Source organism: Aythya ferina (genome assembly GCF_964211825.1).
Source record: "Aythya ferina genome assembly, chromosome: 7".
Classification (NCBI taxonomy): Eukaryota; Metazoa; Chordata; class Aves; order Anseriformes; family Anatidae; genus Aythya; species Aythya ferina.
In genome coordinates this window covers 1787059-1807752 of record NC_140302.1, presented here as the reverse complement: position 1 = coordinate 1807752, position 20694 = coordinate 1787059, and the positions used below count along the sequence as shown (strand labels likewise).

Below are 20694 nucleotides of genomic sequence, written 5' to 3'. Positions count from 1 at the left end.
CGTTAGTGAGCCTTTATAAACGGTGCACGGAGGCGGAAGGCTGGAGTGCAGCTCTAAAAGCGGCTGCAGCTTGGAGCACTGCAGGGCTGTGACCGCTTCCAGCAGCTTCGGCCTTCCAGCAAGCGCTGTGGGGCCGCTTCCCTTGCCACCTGCAGCCAGGGCCCGGGGCCCGTGAGGCGCGGGGGCTCCCGCCCTCCTCGGCCGCTCCTGAGGCGAGGCCGCCCGGGCCCTGCGCTCGGCGCGGCGGGGCCGGGGCCGGGCCTGGTGGCGGGGCAGCCCCCGGCGGCTCCTCCTCCCGCCGGGCTACAACCGGTTGGTGCCGGCACCGGCCGCGTCCCGCCCCGCCCCGCTCGGCTCCGCTCCGCCGCGCCGGGGATGCGGGGCTGCCCCGGCTCTCCGGGGGCGGCTCTGCGGGGGCGGCCCCCGCCGCCGCGGCGCGCAGGTAACCGGGGACGGCGCCGCCTCGGGGACCCCGGGGGAGCGGCGGGGGCGGCCTGGCCCCCGGGGGGTGCTGAGGGGGCTCCGCGGGGCGCCCTGCGGGGCACGGGCGTGAGGGCTGCCTGCGGCAGGTGCCCACGGGCGCGCCTCGCCCATGCCCTCAGCGCCGATGCCCTCAGCGCGTCGCCGAAGCAGCTCCGGGGCAGGAGGCGTCGTGTGGGGCTTGGCCCCCGGGGGCGTGGGAAGGGGCAAGGCGAGAGCCGGGGCCATAAAAGCGCCGCTGTCCCGCGGCACAGGGCCTGGCTGAGGGGTGCAGACGGGTGGAGAGCAGAAGCCGAGCGGAGCCCTTGCAGGTGGTGCACATCTTTGTGAGGGGCGCTGGGCTGGGCGGCGGGGGGCTGGTAGCAGCGCTGGCTGCCATCGGTATGGATGCTGCTGGTCTGGCAGGCAGTCGTGCTCCCAGCGAGGTTTTCCATCCCCTCTGGGGCCGTGAGGCGCTGAGGACAGGTAGGGCTGGTTCTGCTGAGCTGACGGATCCAGCCAGAGCTGGCTGCTCTGTGTGCTGCCCTGATGGATGCTCCTTTACATGAGCGTACTCTGCGCAATGGGGAGAAGTTATGTGCTCAGGAAGTTTTGTGCTGGTGTTTTGTTTTAAACTCCGTGCTGCTTTTCTTACCGGGCAGAAATGGGAGGAAGCACTTATGTTGCTGAGCCTCCAGTGTAAGCTACAAGAGGACAGTGAGAGGAATGTGAGAGATTTTTAGACCTGAATGCTGACAACCGAGAGGGAAATACGTGTCCAGTGTAGAAATACTTAAAGACAAATATTTAAGCATGGGGAGCTGCTGTTGTTAGAAGATCAGTTAAAGTCCGATGTCATCAAGGTATAGGTGTGTCTTTTTCAGTGCCTTTACCACAGTGCCTATGCTTGCTGTCACATCTGGATGTGTGCAGATGTGCAGCGGGTCTTGGCATGCACGCGTTAGGGGTAGCTGCAGTGTGCTGCTGCTGCTCTGACACCCTAGGCGTTCCTGACAGGTTAAGTGGAGCACAAACTTCACATGGTACTTCTGAGAATGCTGACTGAAGAATAAATGCAAAGGTTTGTGAAATCTAACGCACTTTACAATGGGAGATGTTACCATTCTGCCTGCTACTGTCTTAATTTGTACCAGTGCCTTGCAAAACTGGAAGAGCTGTTAATCACCCAGTGATTCTGCTGGCATCAGCTTTCCTTGCAGCCATGTGCTGCTCACAGAAACCAGCATACTTAGCGAGGCTCCAGTTGCACAAATAAACTGAAAACAATCGTTTTGCTACTTTCTTTCTCAAGATTCCCTTTGCCACAGATTAACACAAGTTTCTGTGCTGAGGGCTAATGCTTCGGTCATAATTGTGTTTTCTAAGCCAATTCTTTTTTGTGTGTGTGCTCATCTGTCATCTTTAAGCTAAATTTTAACATTTATAGAAAAAGAGCTTGGTGTTGTGATAAAGCTGATTATATAAAAGAAAGTGGTTACAGCATGACACCACCATGTTTCTGTGTTAAAACTGTTGCTCAGTTCTCTAGGGTTTTCTTTGTTTCTCTTTTTTTTTTTTTGTTGGTAGAGACTTCCATCAGACAGCTCTCTTTCTCTGATTCTTATTCGCTGTGAGTACAACTAATTGAAAAGCTTTTTCTAACCAAGCTTCAACTTACTGTTTAATTCATTATGCTTTATTTCTCTATTTTTGAGGTGCCTAGGTTTCCTGGGGTCTGAATCAACATCCTTAGGTTTTGTGAACAGTTAAGATTTGTGAAATGATTCCCACCTAAATCTTAAATCCACAGTTGTTTGTCTCTTTCCAGGATCACACAAGTCTTCCTTGTCCGTTGAGCTCTCTTCTGTATGGGCTTCTGCTGCTTTATTTTTGATGTTTGTCCTCCTTCCAGCCAGAGACAGACAATAGTGAGAGGCACTTTGGATCCCTCCCAGGTAGATGCGCAGACTAGATGCACGTCCAGGCAGTGCTAGGAGTAGCGATGGTTTAGTTCCTACTGCCAGCTCTTGTTTATCCTGTTAAATTTTTGTACTGCAACTTGTTACCTGCAGGGAAGTATTAAATAATGTAGCAATAAAAGGTACATGGATATCCACAGTCACAGTAACAGCTTGCTTGACTGAGACACCTTTAACAGTGTACAGTAGCAGAGGGCTCCGGGGTATGGGCTCCTCACACAGGGCTCTCATCTCGCATGCTGTCTTCGGGAGGACTTCATGCTTTTGGGAATGTTAGAAAATACACCTTGTTTTAGGTAGTTGGCACACAGCAATGTGAGCTAATGGGGCAGTCTGTGAGAGCAGGAAAGAAAAGCCAGGTCATGGTGGCTCATAAAAATAACTAGATCATTTTTTTACTTCAAGGACGATGTGTGTGGGGGAAGCTATGGTGATTTTACTGCTTGACAGTTGCAGTCTGTAAATGGCTTGAGCTGTTTAGAAAATAGAGCTATTTTTGCTATCTAAAAATCTGTTATTTTAGCTAAAAGTTATGAAAGATAACTGCCGTGCAAAATAAGAGGCTTCAGGATGTAGAAGGTCAGCTCTTCTGCTGCCGTAACTTGACAGAGCTCTGTTAAAGTCGGTGAAGCTATGCAGACTTGCAGCAGATGAGGAACTGATCCAGATGTTTTTTAAGTCTATTAGAAAAGACTACAGGACCTCAGGCTATGAAGACTTTTTTCATCACCTGCCCTGCCCACCTTTCCCCACTGAATGTTTAGAATAGCAGAACTGAATCAAGGGTTAGGTCTGTGCCAAATTTTAGAGTGTCAATATAATGGAAATCAATATAACAGCTAGCATGTATTTGTCTTCTAAACATTACTTTTCAAACAAATAGAAGTTGGGATTATTCACTGTATTCTGTTATTTTAGTGGCTTTCTGAAAATGTCCTTGTTTTATCTCAGTGAAACTGTCTTTTCTTGAAGCTGTTACTTATTTCCACCACTTTTACTTCAGTCAGGGGCAAAACAAGCCAAGTGATAGGTATTTAGTGCAAGGAGAGGTGCATATGCCCACTCTTTTTGTGGTTAGATATGTGTAGTCTAAATATCTTGTTTAGAGATGAAGGATCCCCTCATGATCCTCTTTTGTATAATTGTAAGGGTTATTTTTGTAGGAAAGTACCTATAAGCAGCTTTTTAACGCTTTGATGCCTTAAGGTATGTTGTGATATCTGTCAGCTGTCACCTTGGCACCTAATGTAATCAAGGGACAATTGCCAGACATTTGAAGAAGTAAATCAGAACTTAGATTTATAGCCGAAAGAAAACTTCGGAACATTTGTACCTGGAATACTGTCTCTTGAAGGACTGTCAGTATGTCAAAACCATAAATCTTTCCCCAGAGGACCTAGAACATGAAAATTTATTTCATGTTAGTAGGCTATGTTTTTGTTATTTTGGTGCTCAAGGCTGCTGTCAGCTTTTGATTAATTGAGGGAGGATCAGTATTTCTCCACTGAGGTAATTTGATAACGTGAGTACTTCTGAAGTTCCTTTGAAAATATGCTTTTACTGTTGCAGTGATACTTCGGCTGAAAACTTGCTTTGCTGCTCTTTTTCTGCAGGTAGAGTTGCCACCTGAAGCTACATCTGTAGGGGGCTGAGGGACGCGTGGTGTGTCATCATCCGTAAGTATCTTCCCTCAGTGTATCGCTTAAGTGTATCTAGGAACTAGAACTGTCCTTTTTCATGTCTCTATAGCAATTATTCCTCAAAAATTTATACTGCAGCTTTTTTTTTTTTTTTTTTTTTTTAATTTTCCATGCAAAATCACCTGTGTGGAGTATGGGCAGCTTGAATTGAAGTTCTGTTGCTATCTTCTCATTTATACAATTGCTGTCATAAAGCAGTCGTTTTTTTCCTTTCCACTGAAAAGTTGAAGAGCTCCCAGCTCGTCATAAACAGGCAGCAAGACTTGTTTGTTTTTCTGCTTTGTCTCCTGGGATCTCCCAGAGCAGAACTGTTACTGCAGTAGTCTTAATGCACACTCTGCAGTGTGCAAATGGTCCTTGAGAACGTTTCATGAGAAAACTGGGTAAGATCTTATCTGTCTCTGTTCTACAGGATAAAGAAAATAAAATGGTTGAAAATCACGCATCTGGTTAGTTAAAGAGCCAGGAACAGAACCTGGGTTTTGTGATCATCAGTTCAGCAGATTGCTCCCTAAGGAGAGGGAGGGCAGGTTAGTTTCATGCAAGGGAACTCACATATCTTTGGAGTCATCCAAACTCCAAAGTAGTTTAGCCTGGGAACTTCTGAATTCTTCACTAAAAGTTAGAGGTGCCAGTCTCTACATTCAGAAACTACTCTTGAGAAGGTGAGGACAGTCGGTTATTTAAAGTTGTAGATGAACCGATGATGGATCTTGCCATGAAGCAGAGAAGAAAGTACTTACGGAGGTGAAGAAGTGAGTGCCAGTTTGGTGAAGGTGGTGATATGTGAAAACTGTGCAGAGGGCAGGCACTGTAACAGCTTGTAAGAGATTTTTGTATGCATGTTTAATACTGTCGTGTCTTGCCATACAAGCCAGACCTGTGTACAGTTTTAGAACTCACTTTATTTACTTACTAACATGTTCAAAGTGTTCTTGGAGGCATCACTCCTCTACATGTCACCTGGTCAACAGAGTGAAGTTCTGAACTGTTACTGCATCCGGAATGTCAGTAGTCGTCTTCTTAGCCTGCCCCCCCCCAGAGTGTGCTATCTGGTTGCAAATGCATTGTGAAAATGCATAGTACTATGCTTGAAAATGGAATCCGAATTAAGTAGATATTTTGTTGTTGTTTTTCGACCTTGAAATAATATTTTTATACTTGTGATTTTTTTTCAGACCCGAATTATTTATTGGGGTTGTTTCATACTTGTAGCTTTTCTTGTCCTTTGAGCCTATATTATACTTTGCTCAGGATGGTGGCGCAGCTGGTGGCCAAGTGCTTCTCTTGTTGCACTGTGCCATATAGTGATTCGGCAGGTTTTCACATAAGCCTACTTAACACTCAGAAAACAAAATGTCCCCCCTTTCTGTAATACAGTGCTGATGTTTGTAGGACATACATCATAGTGCGAGAATAATGTGTGAAGCTGAAAAGGTAGAAGTACCAAATGGTAACTGATCTTTGTTGCTGCGTGCTGAATTTTTGATATTTCTTGAAGGTTGCTTGGCAATGTCTCACTTGTACAGCTCACTTGTATTAGCAGACTTAGGTCAGTCACATTTCTAATGCCCTGTTCCGTCTGTCTGTTTTCTGTTTGCACAGGGTTCATCTGTACATCTACACTCGTCTGACAAGATGGTGTTTCGGAAACCACCCGATGGTGGCTGGGGCTGGGTGATTGTTGTCGTTTCCTTCTTTACTCAGTTCTTGTGTTACGGATCACCACTGGCTGTGGGAGTCTTGTATTTAGAATGGCTGGATGCTTTTGGAGAAGGGAAAGGCAAGACTGCTTGGGTTGGATCACTAGCAAATGGAATCGGATTGCTTGCCAGTAAGTACAGATAGATACAGTATTTATCTTAAAAGGATATGATTCCTTTCTAATAGGTGCTTTCATCTGTGTGTACTTTTGGAATAATATTAAAGACAGCTGCAAATGATGAAAGAGAATGAGGGACAGTGCATTTTTTGTTTTAGGCTAGGATAGGTAAGAACATTGCATTTATAGTTCCACTTCCACTATACATAAACCACAGCATAATGATAAAAGAACAATAAAAATGTTAACCTCAGAAAATTCAGAATAAGTGTATTTTAATAACCTGGAAATACCAAACTGTGTCTGAAAAGCTGAATGGTAATTTTGTTGATGGGATTATTTTTTTTTTTATTCAATGAGACTTTAAGTAACATTTATATCAGTATCTTTAAAAACAGAGCAAATTTCTATTCTGAAATGGCTCGAGTGCTCCAGGCAGGAAGTTCTGGCTGAATGTGAGAGGTCACTTCTTTACTGTGAGGGTGACAGAGCACTGGAACATGTTGCCAAGAGAGGTTGTGGAGTTCCCCTCTCTGGAGATATTCAAAACCCGCCTGGATGCCATCCTGTGCAACGTGCTCAGGGTGATCCTGCTTGGCAGGGGGCTGAACTAGATGATCTTCAGAGGTCTCTTCCAACTGTGGCCATTCTGCAATTCTGTGGAAAAAAAAAAAAAAAGTTAACAAACCAGTTACTCATTCTTCAGCCCTAGAAATAAAACCACCAGTTAGGGTGGGTGAGGGTTCTTCTTCACTGTTTGTTTCAGGGGAAGAGAACTGCTTTTGAAGCCTGTAAAGTTATGGATAATGGTGGCATTAAATAAAACTTTACTGAAAGCTTTTCTTTAGTAAGACATTGTTACTTGATGAAGAGGAACAGCAGGAAAATTAAACACTGTAAAAGTCCATAGGTCCATTTTGCTGTTATTGTTTTAATATTGAGCCACGGGTATTTTACTGGGTAACATCACTAACTTCTGCTTTTCAAAGATTCACCATGGGAACTATTATCTTTTTGCTGAATGTGGACAAAAATTGCCTGTCAGCAGAGAAATTGCTGTGGGCAAAAGCAATTAAGTAACTTCAGAATTTGGTTCGGGATTCTGAGGCAATCACTCCTTTAGAGAGGGTTGATGTTCATATCACGATATAGAACTGAATAAAGGCCACTGCTTTGCATGACTATAAAAGGCTAAATACTGGTGCTGCTTTCGTGTTGGGGATTTATATCACTAGGCAGAATAGAAATGGGCAAAGGCAGGTGAATCATTAACCACAAGAAGACTATATTCAGTCCCAAGGTGTAAGTGGGCTAAGGTCCGTAGACTGATCTTCTGTCATACATTTCTATTTTCATGCTTTAAGTGCCTTAACTCCCATTATGAAAGAATTAAAGCCTAAATAAACTTAAGTGAGAGAATGAAGTGGGGGGAAAAAAAGTCTAAACAAGATAGTTACTTTAGAAAAACTAGGCAGAAGGGGATTGCAAGAGAAAGGGTGAAGAAAAACTTTTTCTCTGGAGACCAGAAGTCTCTGGCTCACTCTCATAACAGCCTCAGTCCCTTTCCTCATGTGTCAACACCATGGTGGATTCCAGATCTCCGAGTTCTCTCTGCCTTGCCTCTCTCAGTATTGTACTTTATAGCAAATGGAAACTTCTGTGACCAAATGATGCAAGTAAAAGATACTGTTGTAATTCACTTTGGTATGGAATGATCAAATCGCTTGAAATTTTGACAGAGGATTGGAGGAACACTGTCAGCGTGATTTAACTCTTTCAGTTTGGGGTTTGAGAGCGTAATAATTTGCAATATTAATTCAAAGAAAAGTACAGACAGGGCCTTTTAATTGCATTGATGTAATCAGAGTTGACTGAAAACAAAATATGTGTTCCCTGCTTTATCTTAAATGGAAGATTCCCCTCTCTTGCCAAGGTGGGATCTGACCTTAATGATAACTCTACTTGAATAACCTTGTTGGAGGGGCAGTGTAAGTATTACAATCTTTTCTTAAAACTAGAATGCATTTGACAATTTATGATTTTGTGTCCTGCTGGTATACCACTGTACTTCTGGAAAATTCCCCCAATACCCTTTACATAGTAATATTTAAAAGTTAACACTGTGAGACTGATATAAACACAGTAATTATGTTTCCTAGTTGATGTGGGCATACATAGCAGGAAATAATGGAAAAATCCTATTGCTTTCTCATGAAATCTTTTGTCTTGAGGGAGTGACTTCTAACCCTGGTAGTAAAAGCTGTTTATTGCAAATAAAGACTTCATGGAGGAAGTTTAGCAAGGACTAAAAGAGTGGAATTGATGTTCTTTAGTATGTGTTTATGAGAATGGGCAGAAGAATGGTTAACTTGCGAAGGAATGGACTACTGATACCATATCTTCTACTCCCTCTCTGTGGGAGGTCTGTTTCTCTTCCCATGCGGTGCAAGAAGGATGCATTAGTGGCAGTCTCTAAGAAGCTCATCAAAATGCTTTCATGTTGTGTTAAAAGTGACCTCAAAGACTGCAATTCTCTAAACGTTTTTTTATTGAAGAGCACTTCATTTAGGATCAGTTACTACTAGAGAGCACGTAAAAAGATACGGTTATTTAATTCTTTTTATTTCTACAAATGTCTCGATCATTTACTGTGTTAGAATTCAAAGGGCCGCAGTAGATCAGCCTTCTGAATTGCTTCAGGGAGCATTTTCAGCCTAGCTTGTGGAACATTCAGTCTCTTACAGATTGTTTTTCATGCAGTTTTCATAGCAAGTTTGTTTCAGACATAGTCACTAGTGTCAAGAACATGTGTTTTTAGTGCAAAAATATTGGTATAACACACTGCAAAGTTAGACCTTTTTCATGAATATGGAAGAGGAGAACTTGTTTGTGTTCTCATTTCGGCTATTGCATGTTTAGTATTGCAGGCCAGATGGGACCATTCTGTGTTGTAGCCTATGATGTTAAGTAGATGATCAGGCTAATCGAGCTTTTTTCTAAATTAGCATATTTTCATGTATGTGAAAAGGTGCAATCTACAATTTAGTAATTTAACAATCTCCCCAAGCACGCTGATTTCATCAACAGAATTGCTTGTGTGAATTGCTTGCTAGTGACAGGACAGCTTTATCTCAAAGCCTTTCAGTAGTCCCTTTGCCTCTTACTGTTCCTGACTTCTGCTATTTCTTGTTCCTTTCCTTCTCCTTTATTTTTATTTTCAATCACCGATCTAGTTATTCGTGGACATATTTTCAAATATTGATTCTTCTAAAGTGATCCATGTTGCATGCAGAAAAGATTGTAATTCTCATTTGAATTAGAAAGTGTTTGTTTAATGCATTCTTCATCTCTTACAACTTTACCTGGTAGTTAATTGCCTCCTTAAAAGTTATGTAATCTTATGATGGAAGTTGCTTGACTTTAATTTTCAGCTGAAGAACAAGTTTATCTTTAAGTGGTATATTTGAAGTGTCCCTGAGTAAGCGTGGTGTGTGTCTGGAGACTGCAATCAAATTACTTGTAAGTGTTCTTTTAAGCCTACACCTTGATGCAGTCCCTTTGTCATCGATGCAACAGTCTTTTACTCTGTTAATTACCCTTAAGGCTCTTCTGTAAGCCTGATTCACCTTTGCATCAAGTTTCTGAAGCCGTGGGTGCCAGACTGGAAAAAGAATGGCATTGTGGTAGGTTTACAGCAACATGCATACAGGCAATAAGTTAATGTCTGTTTTCTTAAGGGAGATTTTTCTCGTTGATAGCACTGAAAAATACATTAAATGGTGTCTGTAACAGTGGAAGGTAGGTCCAGTGGCTTTGCTAGATGTATACTGTAATTTCACCGAAAAGAGGAATATGTCCTTATATGTCTTTATATGCCAGCTGGCAGTGAAAAACATTCGTGTATGTCTTTTCCCCTTCCCTCTGTAAACATAATCTTAAACATTTTTTTAAATAGTAGATGCTGGTGAGTCCTTTCACATTTGCTCTATTGGTATACTTTCTACAGTGTTTACTTCTGACTTGTGTGAGAGCTAAACTTAGACCGAGACATAGAAACCTAGCACAGCACCCTGTTTATTGAGATGAACTCCCTGCTAGCCTGGTGTTCGATTTCTGTCCTCTTGCAGTACAGACAGTGTGGCTAAAGCCTGTGTTCAGCCCCTGGCTGGAGAAGGGGATGGGACAGGGACCTGATTCCTTGCAGGGTGACTTGAGTCATCATCACTTTCTGTGATGTGACCTTACCATGTATTGAAAGGAATGTGCCTAAAAAAGAAAGAAAAGCAGCAGTGTCGTTATGCAGGGCAGAGGTGAGACCTCATCTACGATATTAGCTATCATAGCACTGCTCAGGCTGTAGTAGATGTGGGAGATGGCTCTGGGGATGATGTAGGGCTTGTTATGTAGGAGGAAATTAAAAGAGCTTAGCATGTTTTCCCTGGTAAAACAGGCCAGAGGAGGATATTTATTATGTTCTTGAAGATAGCTTGTTTCTCCTGCACCAAGTGTTCTTAATCTGACATGCATTTGGAGCCTGAAATTAAATTAGAGCCATGTTATACTTGTTAAAAGCAAAACAGACAAAGACCTTGGCGCCTGGAATTGGCACCACAGCTGTTTATAGTAAGAGCTGATTTCACAGGATTTGGCATTGCAGGAGACACCGACAATGTGTGTCCCATTCCCACTTGCCTTTATTAATGGAGAAAGAACAAAGGCGAGGTTTTCTTGATAAATTAATGGGGTGTTTCTGCTGGCCTGAGGTATTTCATGTTAAATGTCCAAAAAAGCTTAGTTCTGTGTTTCTAATCAATATTTGTACAACTGTGTAAAAGACCTTTGCGGCACCTGCAGACTTTTGGACAAAAATCTTGCATGTAGATAGCTCCCACTCAAAACTACAGAAGCTGTACGTAGTTCGGAGGGAGTGGAAATGTTTCCCAGATTCCTCGAAAGAGGAGCTCTGTTCATTTAATAATTTTATCACAAAAGAGCAATCTTTACGATGAGTTGAAAGGAGGGGGGGGTCCTGGCTGGTGCGAAAGGTTTTTTCTGATTCTTATACAGACACTTGAAGGATATTACTTTTATTATGAACAAGTTTCAGCAATGCTTTTAATATGTAAAAATGTTCTTTTGTCATGTCCAGTGGATTTTACTGACAGTCTGTGAGCATTGCTTCTACTCTACCATTTCAATGGGGTAGGTAGGACAGATACCAAAGAGTAGGGTGGGTCAGATTGATGCCGGTGATAAGGAAAAGAACTGTTGTCCAGTATTGCTTGTTTAGGGAAAGGTTACGTGTGTGTATAAGGTGAAGGAGGGAGGACCCTAAATATGAGAGAGTGGGGAGGGAAAGTATTTGCTTGCCGATTTTTTTCTCTCCATGTAAGAAGATTGAGGAAAAGCATGTTAGCTCTTGATGCCTATAAAATAAAACAACTCTGTAGTGAAGCTGCAGACTGAAGCATCTGCTTTGGAAGGGTTGTGTCTGTAGAGGTCAGAAGATTGTGGCAGTTACAAAGTTCTTGTGTCAGCAGCAGATGGCTTGTTTTCACATCTCACAAAGGACTCAGTGTCACATCTGAGTCTCACTGAGGTTAAGGTCTTTTATTTATTCATAAAATCTTAATGAAAATATCAATGTACAATTGATTCCTCGAAGGAGTTCTCTCTCTTTGATCTTTCTACCTGAAGATCTATTGTAAGAGCCTGTCTGTTCTGCTGCTGCTCCTGGTTTTGTCCAGGGAGCTTCTGGGCCACTCGCCTGCATAAAATACAATTATCAGGCTGCTGAGCCTTGACACGTTGCGTGCAGAAGAGCACTGGCTGCCCTTGTGCTGCCTTCAAAGTCTTTTAGAGCAATTCAGTTTTCCTCCTAGAGTTAGCTGCCATCCTGATAAACTGGGCTGGTTTCTTTTCTGATAGACTTTGGTCTAGTTTTTATGATGCATCATTTAGAAGAAAAAAAGCCCCGGGGATTTTATTTGTCAAAGAGGTAAATATGTAGCATTGTCTTCAAACACTAGTCTAGTACCAGCACTAACTCCTGGAGTTGCTTAGCAAACTGAAGAAATGCTGGCTTAAAAGCCATTTTCTGTGCTTCCTATTGAGGATTGCCATTGGGAGTCTATTTTCTGTTTAAGTTATGGTGGCAAATGCATTATCAGTGGAAGGATCTTTCTGAAATAGTTGACTAAATAAAAACCCTTTTGCTGCCTGAAAGGCTGTTTGCATCCGATTGTACATTGACTCTCACATTCTTGGGAATACCAGCGTCCACGTTGAACAAAATCCACAGGGCAGGAGTTCACAGAGGAAGTTGCAGTCCCACTCTGGGAAAGTTGGATGTCTGACCAGATTTAACTGCCTTTAGCCCATTGTGCTTGAATTGCTTCCTAGAGAATTACATGTTTGTGTACAGTAAACTCCTGTGCAAATACCATGGTAATAACCAAAGGTAGTGTGCCTGGTGAAAGCAGTGCCAGCTCTTTGGGAAACAGAAGGAATGTGGAGAGGCAGGAAAATGAAACAAAGATACTGGCTGTCATGGGGGGGCTCTTTTGTGACTTATTTTCTAGCAGTATGATGAGGGGAGTGTGAGAGTAGGGCCTAGTGTGGAGGGGAAGACGGAGCTGTTTTTCTTCTTGTCCTGGGGACGTATAATAACTGTTTCAATAGTTATTCTGGGGCTCCTTCTTATAAGCGGTGCCATTGCTGAGATGCCAAATCTCTTGCTGTGTGAGATGACACTTTAATTCTGAGTTTACTGGAGCAGGTTCTTTAGCTCTGTGCAGGTTGTTTTCCATGTGAGACCAAAAAGATCTCTTTGTACTTTCTATTCTCTTTTCGGGATTATTTTTCGTAATGGAGAGAAGCTGGAAGAATGTCTCCTTGGACCCTGTCAGGGATGCCTTTGATGGTGTTCCAGAGGAAAGTGCCCTTGTCAGGGTACGCAGATGTGTTCCTCAGCTCTGTGTCTGCCTTCCTCTGGCTGGAAGCCGGGCGGTCCTGCTTCACCTCAGATTTTCTGATAGCCACCAGTGCAATCGCTATTAGCACCACCACCGCAGGCTGGGCGGAGAGCTTCTCAAAGAAGAATGTGTCAAAATACAGATACTGTTTGTTTTAGCAGGGTGGTGGGTAAGAAATAAAGAGTAGAAAAGAGTGCAAATTCCTCTGCTTAATTGAATTACGTTATCACCACCTAATGTTCTTTTAGTGTAGAAGGTTTTTGGTATGTAATACAGATCCAATCCTTTGTTTATTTTTAAATTCTGCGGTTTTAAGAAATGTACCTATCTTAATCTGCCAGTTCTACTAATTAATTCTGAGAGTCAGCATCAATCTAATGCTCTCAGCTTTTGTTCTCGGCAAGTTACTCTGCCCAAGTTATTCTGGCCAGTTTTCATTCTTACAGCATGCTGGTGTTGAGAAGCAGCGAGTGCTTACATCTTCTTTTTTCATCATTTCCAAAGTCCTTATAAACCCAGCTTCCCCAGAAGACTTTCTTGTTTCTTCTCCAACTCTTGACTCTTGTCTGGGTAAGCCCTAATTCAAGCTCTCTTCTTTTTTAAGTTCCCTAAACAACTCTCACGCAGGGCAGAAGTTCTGACCTGCCTTCTATCTGAGGATTGTTTCACCTGCTAGCAAATCCATGCTTCTGCCTGCCAGAACTGCTTGTCCCATGGCTGGTAACCACGCAAACACCTTGTCTACATTCCCAGCTGCTTGCTTCTGTCTGTAAACCTAGGCAAGCACCGTCATCAGCTCCAACTGTTTTTGTTCACCTTATATCATCTCTCGGCTCAGCTCCCATCTGCCAGGAACCGGAGTTTTGTGTGAGTCAGGGAGGGCCAACCTGAACGAATGGCAGGCTCCTGAACCACTGCTTTTGCAGATTGATCGTGGAGTGCCTTTATCTCGGTGTGAATGCAATACAAAGGTGGTGAGGGATTGTTGTTGTTGTTCTATAAGTAATGTCATTTGTGCATATATCTAACTTATAATTTAATGTCTGCCACGTTTAGGATTGTGGGACTAATAGCTAAGTCTATTTATGAATAGTTGGAACTGAAGGGTTTCAGAAGAGAATTTGTATTTTGCAAGCCAAGTCCTTTGCTGGTTACTTATTTATGCAGAACACCAAGCTTGCTTGCTACTTCAGACTAAAAGGCATATTCCAGGTCACACAACAGAAAATTAAATGCTTATTCTACAACTTCTGTGAGGGAAGAACTGATTCAGTACAAGCAGAATATGAACATTGCCTGCACTTTGTTCTTGTTTTGAAAAACTAACCAACCAAGAAATATTGGGGAATAAAGAGAGGGAGAAACCTCTTCCAAACGTCTTAAATATTGCTTTGGATATTCTCAATAAATACCTTTTTGGTTTCTGTATTTGTACAGTAAAAAGCGATACAGGGAAATAAGCAGTTATTTAATAAAATGCTGCCTGGGAAGTATTTAATTCCCCAGAAAATCAGGGAAGAGTACCGTTTGTCTTTATCTGGCATGTCAGCAGATATTTTCTCTATCTAAGCACCAGGTGGCATTGTTACTGTGATTATGATCAGAAGACATTATTTTCCATCTCACTTTTATAAATTTCATCTTATATCAAGATGACTACCAATACTGTCTTTTCTGAAATGCAGTTTTAAGTCTTTATGGAAAAAAAAACAAAACAGCTTGACTAAAGCTTGTCTGAAAGTCTTATTTTTTTGGTACCTACAGATGAAGACACTTTTCAGAACCTTTGTCAAGTCCTTAGGTTTGTGGGCACAGTGTTATAGGCTAAGTATGTGTATGTATCATCCTGTGTTTAAATAATGTTTTGTTCTCTCTTTTCTTCCCCACCCTGATACAATTTCATGTTCTTTTTTTCAGTTTCTCCTTGAGCAACGTATTTGCAGGCTTGATCATTTATGTTTTTATAACCTATCTTTTTAAGAATCTTGTAAAAATGAGTATTCTTGATTGTTATTCTTGATTGTTATTTAATTATACATTTAAATAAGTATTACACAAAACATTTCCACAGTCTGTGTGCTTTTTTTTTTTTTTTTTTTTTTTTTTTTTAAGTTCTTCCTGTTGCTGCTATTTACAACAAATGTTTTTCCTGCTTTTTCTCTAGGTCCTGTCTGCAGCATATGCGTATCATCTTTTGGAGCAAGACCAGTAGCAATCTTCAGTGGCTTTATGGTGGCTGGTGGCCTTATGATGAGTAGTTTTGCACCTAACATATACTTTCTGTATCTTTCATATGGGATTGTTGTTGGTAAGAAAGAGCTCCCTTTTATATAGACACTTAGTCTTTATCGTTCTTAGTCTTGCTTTGCAAATCTGGAAGAGGAAGCTGATTCACATAGGCAGCTGTAGTCTGGGACTTCAGTTAGCAAGGATTATTTTGATCTGGGGAAGGGTCGCACAGGCAGCCTGTTGCCATGTGGTAAATGTTTGTCAGAATTCGAAAACAATTTGTCCTCTGTTGATGCAGTTGTTAGAGGTGGAAAGACTCAGGTTTTACCTAAGGGATAGACTCAAGCAGTTCTTCAGTGGGCAGGAAGTGCTAATCTTAAAGGAATAAAATCTCTTCAGGAATTTTGTTATGTACTCATTCAAATTTGGTAAATTAGAGATAATTAAGGAGTGGTGTTGTTCTCCACGTAACTGGATTGAACCTAATATGCTCAGGTATTAAGCATGAAAGTGCTGTTCTCCTGGCAGGGGGTGACCTATCTCTCTGCAGCAGAGGGCTGCTGTGGGTGGTTTATCAAATTGCAGATTAACTGTGTCAAGAATCCAGGCACCTCGCTGGCCAGCAGGACCCAGCAGGGCGTGCTGGCTTGGGCACGGTGCCATGCAGACGAAGCTGTGCTGTTTGCCAGGGCCAGCCCCAGGACTGAAAGCCATTTAGCTGCTTCCACGTAGCACAGAACCTGAGCTGGTGAAATCCTCAAACCAAGCCAGCTCCATGTGGGTTCGGGAAATGGGACTGGCTGTGGGGAGAGAAGGGTGGAACAGTGCAGGCAGCCTCGTGCCTCTGTCAGCGTGACTGGTGCTGAGCCAGATCTAAGGATATCTCTGTGTCTGGGGTACGCTGCTGTATCATATGGGGAATAAATGGGGGCATTCATTTCCCAGAGTATGCTGTATGCTTCATTGCATCCCAAATCTTTATCCCAAATCTTTCTCCAGGGCTTGGATGTGGCCTTTTGTATACTGCAACGGTTACCATCACTTGCCAATATTTTGACAAACGCAGAGGCCTTGCGCTTGGTCTGATTTCAACAGGTATGATTTTCAATTGTAGTTCTCTCCATCAAACCTTTCAGTGCTGACACAGCTACCATTACTCTGGCAACAGTAAAACAGAATATTATATTTTTCTGTTACTTCCCAAAGTACTTCTCAAGTCAAAACATAGTAGCAATGATCATGTAACAGCAGGCTTCACATAAAATAGTAACTACATTTATAGGTGTGTGGTGCAGGTTATCCATAACGATGAGGAAAGGACGTTCACCAAAATGAAAGCAGATTATAAATAGCTGGGGCTGTATGCCATGAGTAATGCCAGGGGAAACTTTCTATAGAGCTCTCTTCTCTCTCTTTGTACTTACACAAGATCACAGGTAAGAGAAAGTCTGGAGGTACAAGATATAAGTGCTGGGTTACTGTGATCTCACAAAACTCTGTCTGCTAAGGAGTAATTGAAGTTTGGGCTTTTTTTTCTTTTCTTTCTTTTCTTATTTTCCAATATAAAAGGAGTCTAATGTCTGAAATCTTCCAAAAGGTCATCCCAACTTTATGTCCATGCATGTTACAGGGATCCTAGAGGAATGAGCCTCTGATAATACAAGGGAAATCCTTTGAAGGATGCTAGACAGCCTTTCTCATCCTCTCTCTGGGTCTTTAGGTTGTGTGGTGTTGTCCTTTATACCAAAAGGAATTGCTAACTTAATGAACCAAGTCAGAATAGATAAAGAAGCACATTGTTCCACACCTGGCTTTCTGTGTTGTACAGTGTCTCTCCTCTGATCCCTTTTCTCACATAACTGTTAATAGAGAGAAGCTTGATCAATGTGGTCAATGTTGCAAAATATTAATGCCTGATCCACACCAGCATATTGAAGGGGAACCTCTACAGAAGCGTCCATTAGAATTGTTTTCATTGGCTTTTATTGGGTTTACAAGTGGTCTGCTGTAAGGCCTGATCTTATGGAGTCTTAGTTGATTTTAGTACCTCAAAGATAAAACAAGTCTGAACTTTACAAGTTTTTGTTGTGTTTTTAGCACTGAAGTATATGAATTGCTTTAATAAAATCTAGGGGCAGTCTTCAGAAAATCATTTCAAATTAAAGATTGTCTTTAATTTGACTTGTAAAACCAATGCTCTGTATTCGTGAGTGGAGATCCATTGACTTTTATTCCAATAGACTTCTGCTCGCCTCAGCCAAGAGCTTTTTCTTTACATTATTAGGATTGCATAAAATGCTTGTACCCATAGTAATTGCGTACCTTTCAATATTTTCTTCTGAATAGCCAGATTTTTCAAATGTGTGTTTGCATTTGGAGCCCCTGCGAGGCTTCAGAAATGCCTTTGGAGTAAATGCTCTTCTAAAATGTGAGCCACCCTCCCTAAACATCAAATAGTCACTTGCTGTTTGTAGGAGGGCTCTTGGTGAACCACTGGTCTGTTCTTGCCTTGGAGGAGGAAGGTGGCAGCAGTGAGGAGAAAGGGGAAAATAATCTTGGATGAAATTCTAACTGTACTAACTCAAAATGGTACCTGAAGGAGTATATGGATGTATGTGCTTGGCAGAAGGATGGCTTCATTGTTTTTGATGTTTTTTGTCAGACAGAAAATTTATCCTACTTGTTTCTGAAGTGTCTGCTAGTGTTAATCATTACAAATTGTTCAGATATTTTGAAAAGCTGTTTATTTTGGGCATACTCAATAAAGATGGTTGTGCATTCTCACAAAGGTGATAACACCAGTTGTTAAATTGGGAAGAGGAGCACTAATGACTCAGCATTCCTGGGACTGTGTTTTGTAGTTGCTGAAATATGGGAAATTGTTATTAGTGAATGAAGTTCTCAGCTCTTCAGTTTAAAACGATCTTATTTTCATTTTATAGGCTCAAGTGTTGGACTCTTTATATATGCAGCACTGCAAAGAGAGCTTATTGACCTGTATGGACTGGATGGTTGTTTGCTAATAGTTGGTGCACTGTCTCTAAATATATTAGCATGTGGCAGCCTAATGAGACCATTGGAGTCATCAGATTCCCCTTCACCAGAAAAATCATGTGTAGACAAAGTCCCAGACCAATGTTTTGTTTACCATGAAAAAGAAAAGACTGTTGAAGAAAACATAAGCATCCTGGAAAAGGGCTGTATTGATGAGAAATGTGTGAACAATGTGCCTGATTTCAAACAAGATAACATTATAAATAAGAATGTATTAAGCTCAATAAATGTAAATGAGAAAGACACTTATAAAAAGAAAGTTGTGGAACAGACAAACTTCTGCAAGCAACTTGCCAAAAGAAAGTGGCAGCTCTATTTGAACTACTGGGAAGAAACCATTGTTCTTTTTAAGAACAAAGTATTTTCAGCTCTCTTTGTTGCCATCTTGCTCTTTGATATCGGTGGATTTCCTCCTTCCCTCCTCATGGAAGATGTAGCAAGAAGTGCAAACATTGATGAAGAAGACTATCATATGCCCCTTATTTCCATTATAGGCATTATGACTGCAGTTGGCAAACTTATTTTAGGAATACTGGCAGATTTTAAGTGGATTAACACTTTATATCTATATGTAATCACCTTACTAATGACAGGAGTGGCCTTGTTTGCAATTCCATTTGCCAAAAGTTACCTTACACTAGCAATGCTTTCGGGGATTTTGGGTTTTCTGACTGGGAACTGGTCAATTTTTCCATATGTAACAACGAAGACTGTGGGAATTGAGAAACTGACCCATGCGTATGGGATATTGATGTTCTTTGCTGGACTTGGGAATAGCCTTGGACCACCAATTGTAGGTAAGGTCAAGTTAGATATTTAAAAATTAACAGAAAGAACTGCCCACAGGCAAATTAATTCTGTTTGGTCCTAATTATGATGAAAAGATGAAAATCTTAAAAAATAAATCCTGTTTCTCTTGAACTGGGCAATCTGATTTTGTTCTGTTTTCATCTTTGATGAAAAGCACATTTTCATGTGAAAGTGGTCAAAGTGTGTATTAGATTTTGTCCTCTTTATTTAACGATGCTTTTCTAAGTCACGGTGCTGTGTTCAGTTTAACTCCCCATTGATGCTCTTCCCTTTTATTTTCACCCTCAGGTTGGTTTTATGATTGGACACAAGAGTATGACACTGCATTCTACTTCAGTGGCTTTTGTGTTTTACTGGGAGGATTTCTTCTGCTGTTGGCAGCACTACCCTGCTGGAATGCCTGTACCACGCAGAGCTCAAAGCTGCCTCCAAACACTTACTCCTACAAAGTTGCATCTAGTGCTTAGGTGACGACTGGAAAACACTTCATGCTTTTTTTTTATATTATAGAGCAACGTATTTTAGTAATTTTCCACTTATTTATGAAGTCCAAAAATCCTCATCACTAGAAAAAATTCCATTGCTGGTTGGTGTTCCTTTTTTTCTTCTGTTTTTTCTTTTTTCTTTTTTAAGAACAGTCTTATTTTGTCTACTATGCACTGTGTTTTCAGCCTTTATCTACTGTAATTTCCTTTTGCCTGTAATGGGTATATTCTGCTGTATTATCAGCTGTACTGTTTTTTATAAGGGTTGGGTGGTGTGGAGGGGTGAACACTTTGAAGCAAAAATGAAGGCCTGTTTCTTGTCCAAGAAGGCTGGCATTTATGTCACCTTTTATAGGTCTCCAAGTTGCACAATCAGACTTTACAAAACATTAATTTGCCTTATGAGAATGTAATGCTGTGGCAAGGTGCTTATAACATCATGTTTAGATTAACTTTTTGGACTTTTTAACGTTTCTCCAATTTACGATGAAGTGCCAATTGGAGAGGGGACGAAGAGGGAGAACAAAACCAACCTTGTGTTGTATAACTGAACTTCGTGATGGAAGTCAAGATTCTTACTACCACTGCAACTAAGAACTGTTTATAAATATTGCACATTTTGTGAAGTCTGTTTATAACACTGTTGAACCAAAATCTTTTAAACCAAGGAATAAATATGATTGTTGAAACCACGTAAAGAAATGCTGACTCGGTTATGCAAGTTGAACATCTTTAGATTGGAGTTGGAGATATGCTCACAGAAGCCTGCAGGTGAGTGGTTCTAAGCAAGCTGCTGCAGTCTGGCAGTACGGGGTGCATCTCCCGCTGCACAGCTCCGGTTTAGTTGGTTGAACCTGCTGCGGAGACCTTGTGCTTAGTCACAGAGCTTTAAATTTGATTGAATTTGGACTTGATTGAAAAAGGTAAAATGTGATAACTATATATTCTTTGTTATTTTTTGAATTGATTTAGCAAGGAGAGAAGCGAGTAAAAGCGATCAAAAAAAATGTGGTGAAGTGATAACAGAAGAGGTAAGGGACAAGCAGAGGTGGTGAGAGTTGGGACACTTGAACACCAAACAGACTCTGAGTGTGATCTCCTGAAGGAACTGCCCAGAAACTCCCTAGCTGCAGTCCAGCTCTGTGTGCCTGTGTTGTTTTTTCCCTCGAGTTTAGCCTGAAG

The 20694-nt window shown here is 41.6% G+C and overlaps 2 protein-coding genes across 6 annotated transcripts in view; both read left to right on the top strand.

Annotated features, from left to right (window-relative positions):
- Nucleotides 1-220: 220 nt before the first annotated feature.
- On the top strand, nt 221-20214 carry SLC16A9 (solute carrier family 16 member 9). 4 transcript variants are annotated; one of them, XM_084526156.1, is made up of 7 exons: nt 221-442; nt 4052-4114; nt 5744-5972; nt 15099-15242; nt 16163-16258; nt 18106-19014; nt 19316-20214. In XM_084526156.1, the coding sequence occupies exons 3-7, from the start codon at nt 5777-5779 to the stop codon at nt 19492-19494; spliced, it is 1524 nt and encodes a 507-aa protein (XP_084382282.1). In that variant the 5' UTR covers nt 221-442; nt 4052-4114; nt 5744-5776; the 3' UTR covers nt 19495-20214. The 4 variants fall into 4 exon arrangements, with proteins under 4 accessions (XP_084382282.1, XP_084382283.1, XP_084382284.1 ...); XM_084526157.1 differs by lacking the exon at nt 221-442 and adding an exon at nt 713-791; XM_084526158.1 differs by lacking the exon at nt 221-442 and adding an exon at nt 2245-2414.
- The window catches only part of FAM13C (family with sequence similarity 13 member C), a 130715-nt gene continuing 130225 nt past the window's right edge, over nt 20205-20694 (top strand). For both annotated transcript variants that reach the window (XM_084526150.1, XM_084526151.1), the window contains exon 1: nt 20205-20283. The gene's annotated coding sequence lies outside the window, so the exon portion shown is untranslated. The remainder of the gene's footprint in view (nt 20284-20694) is intronic.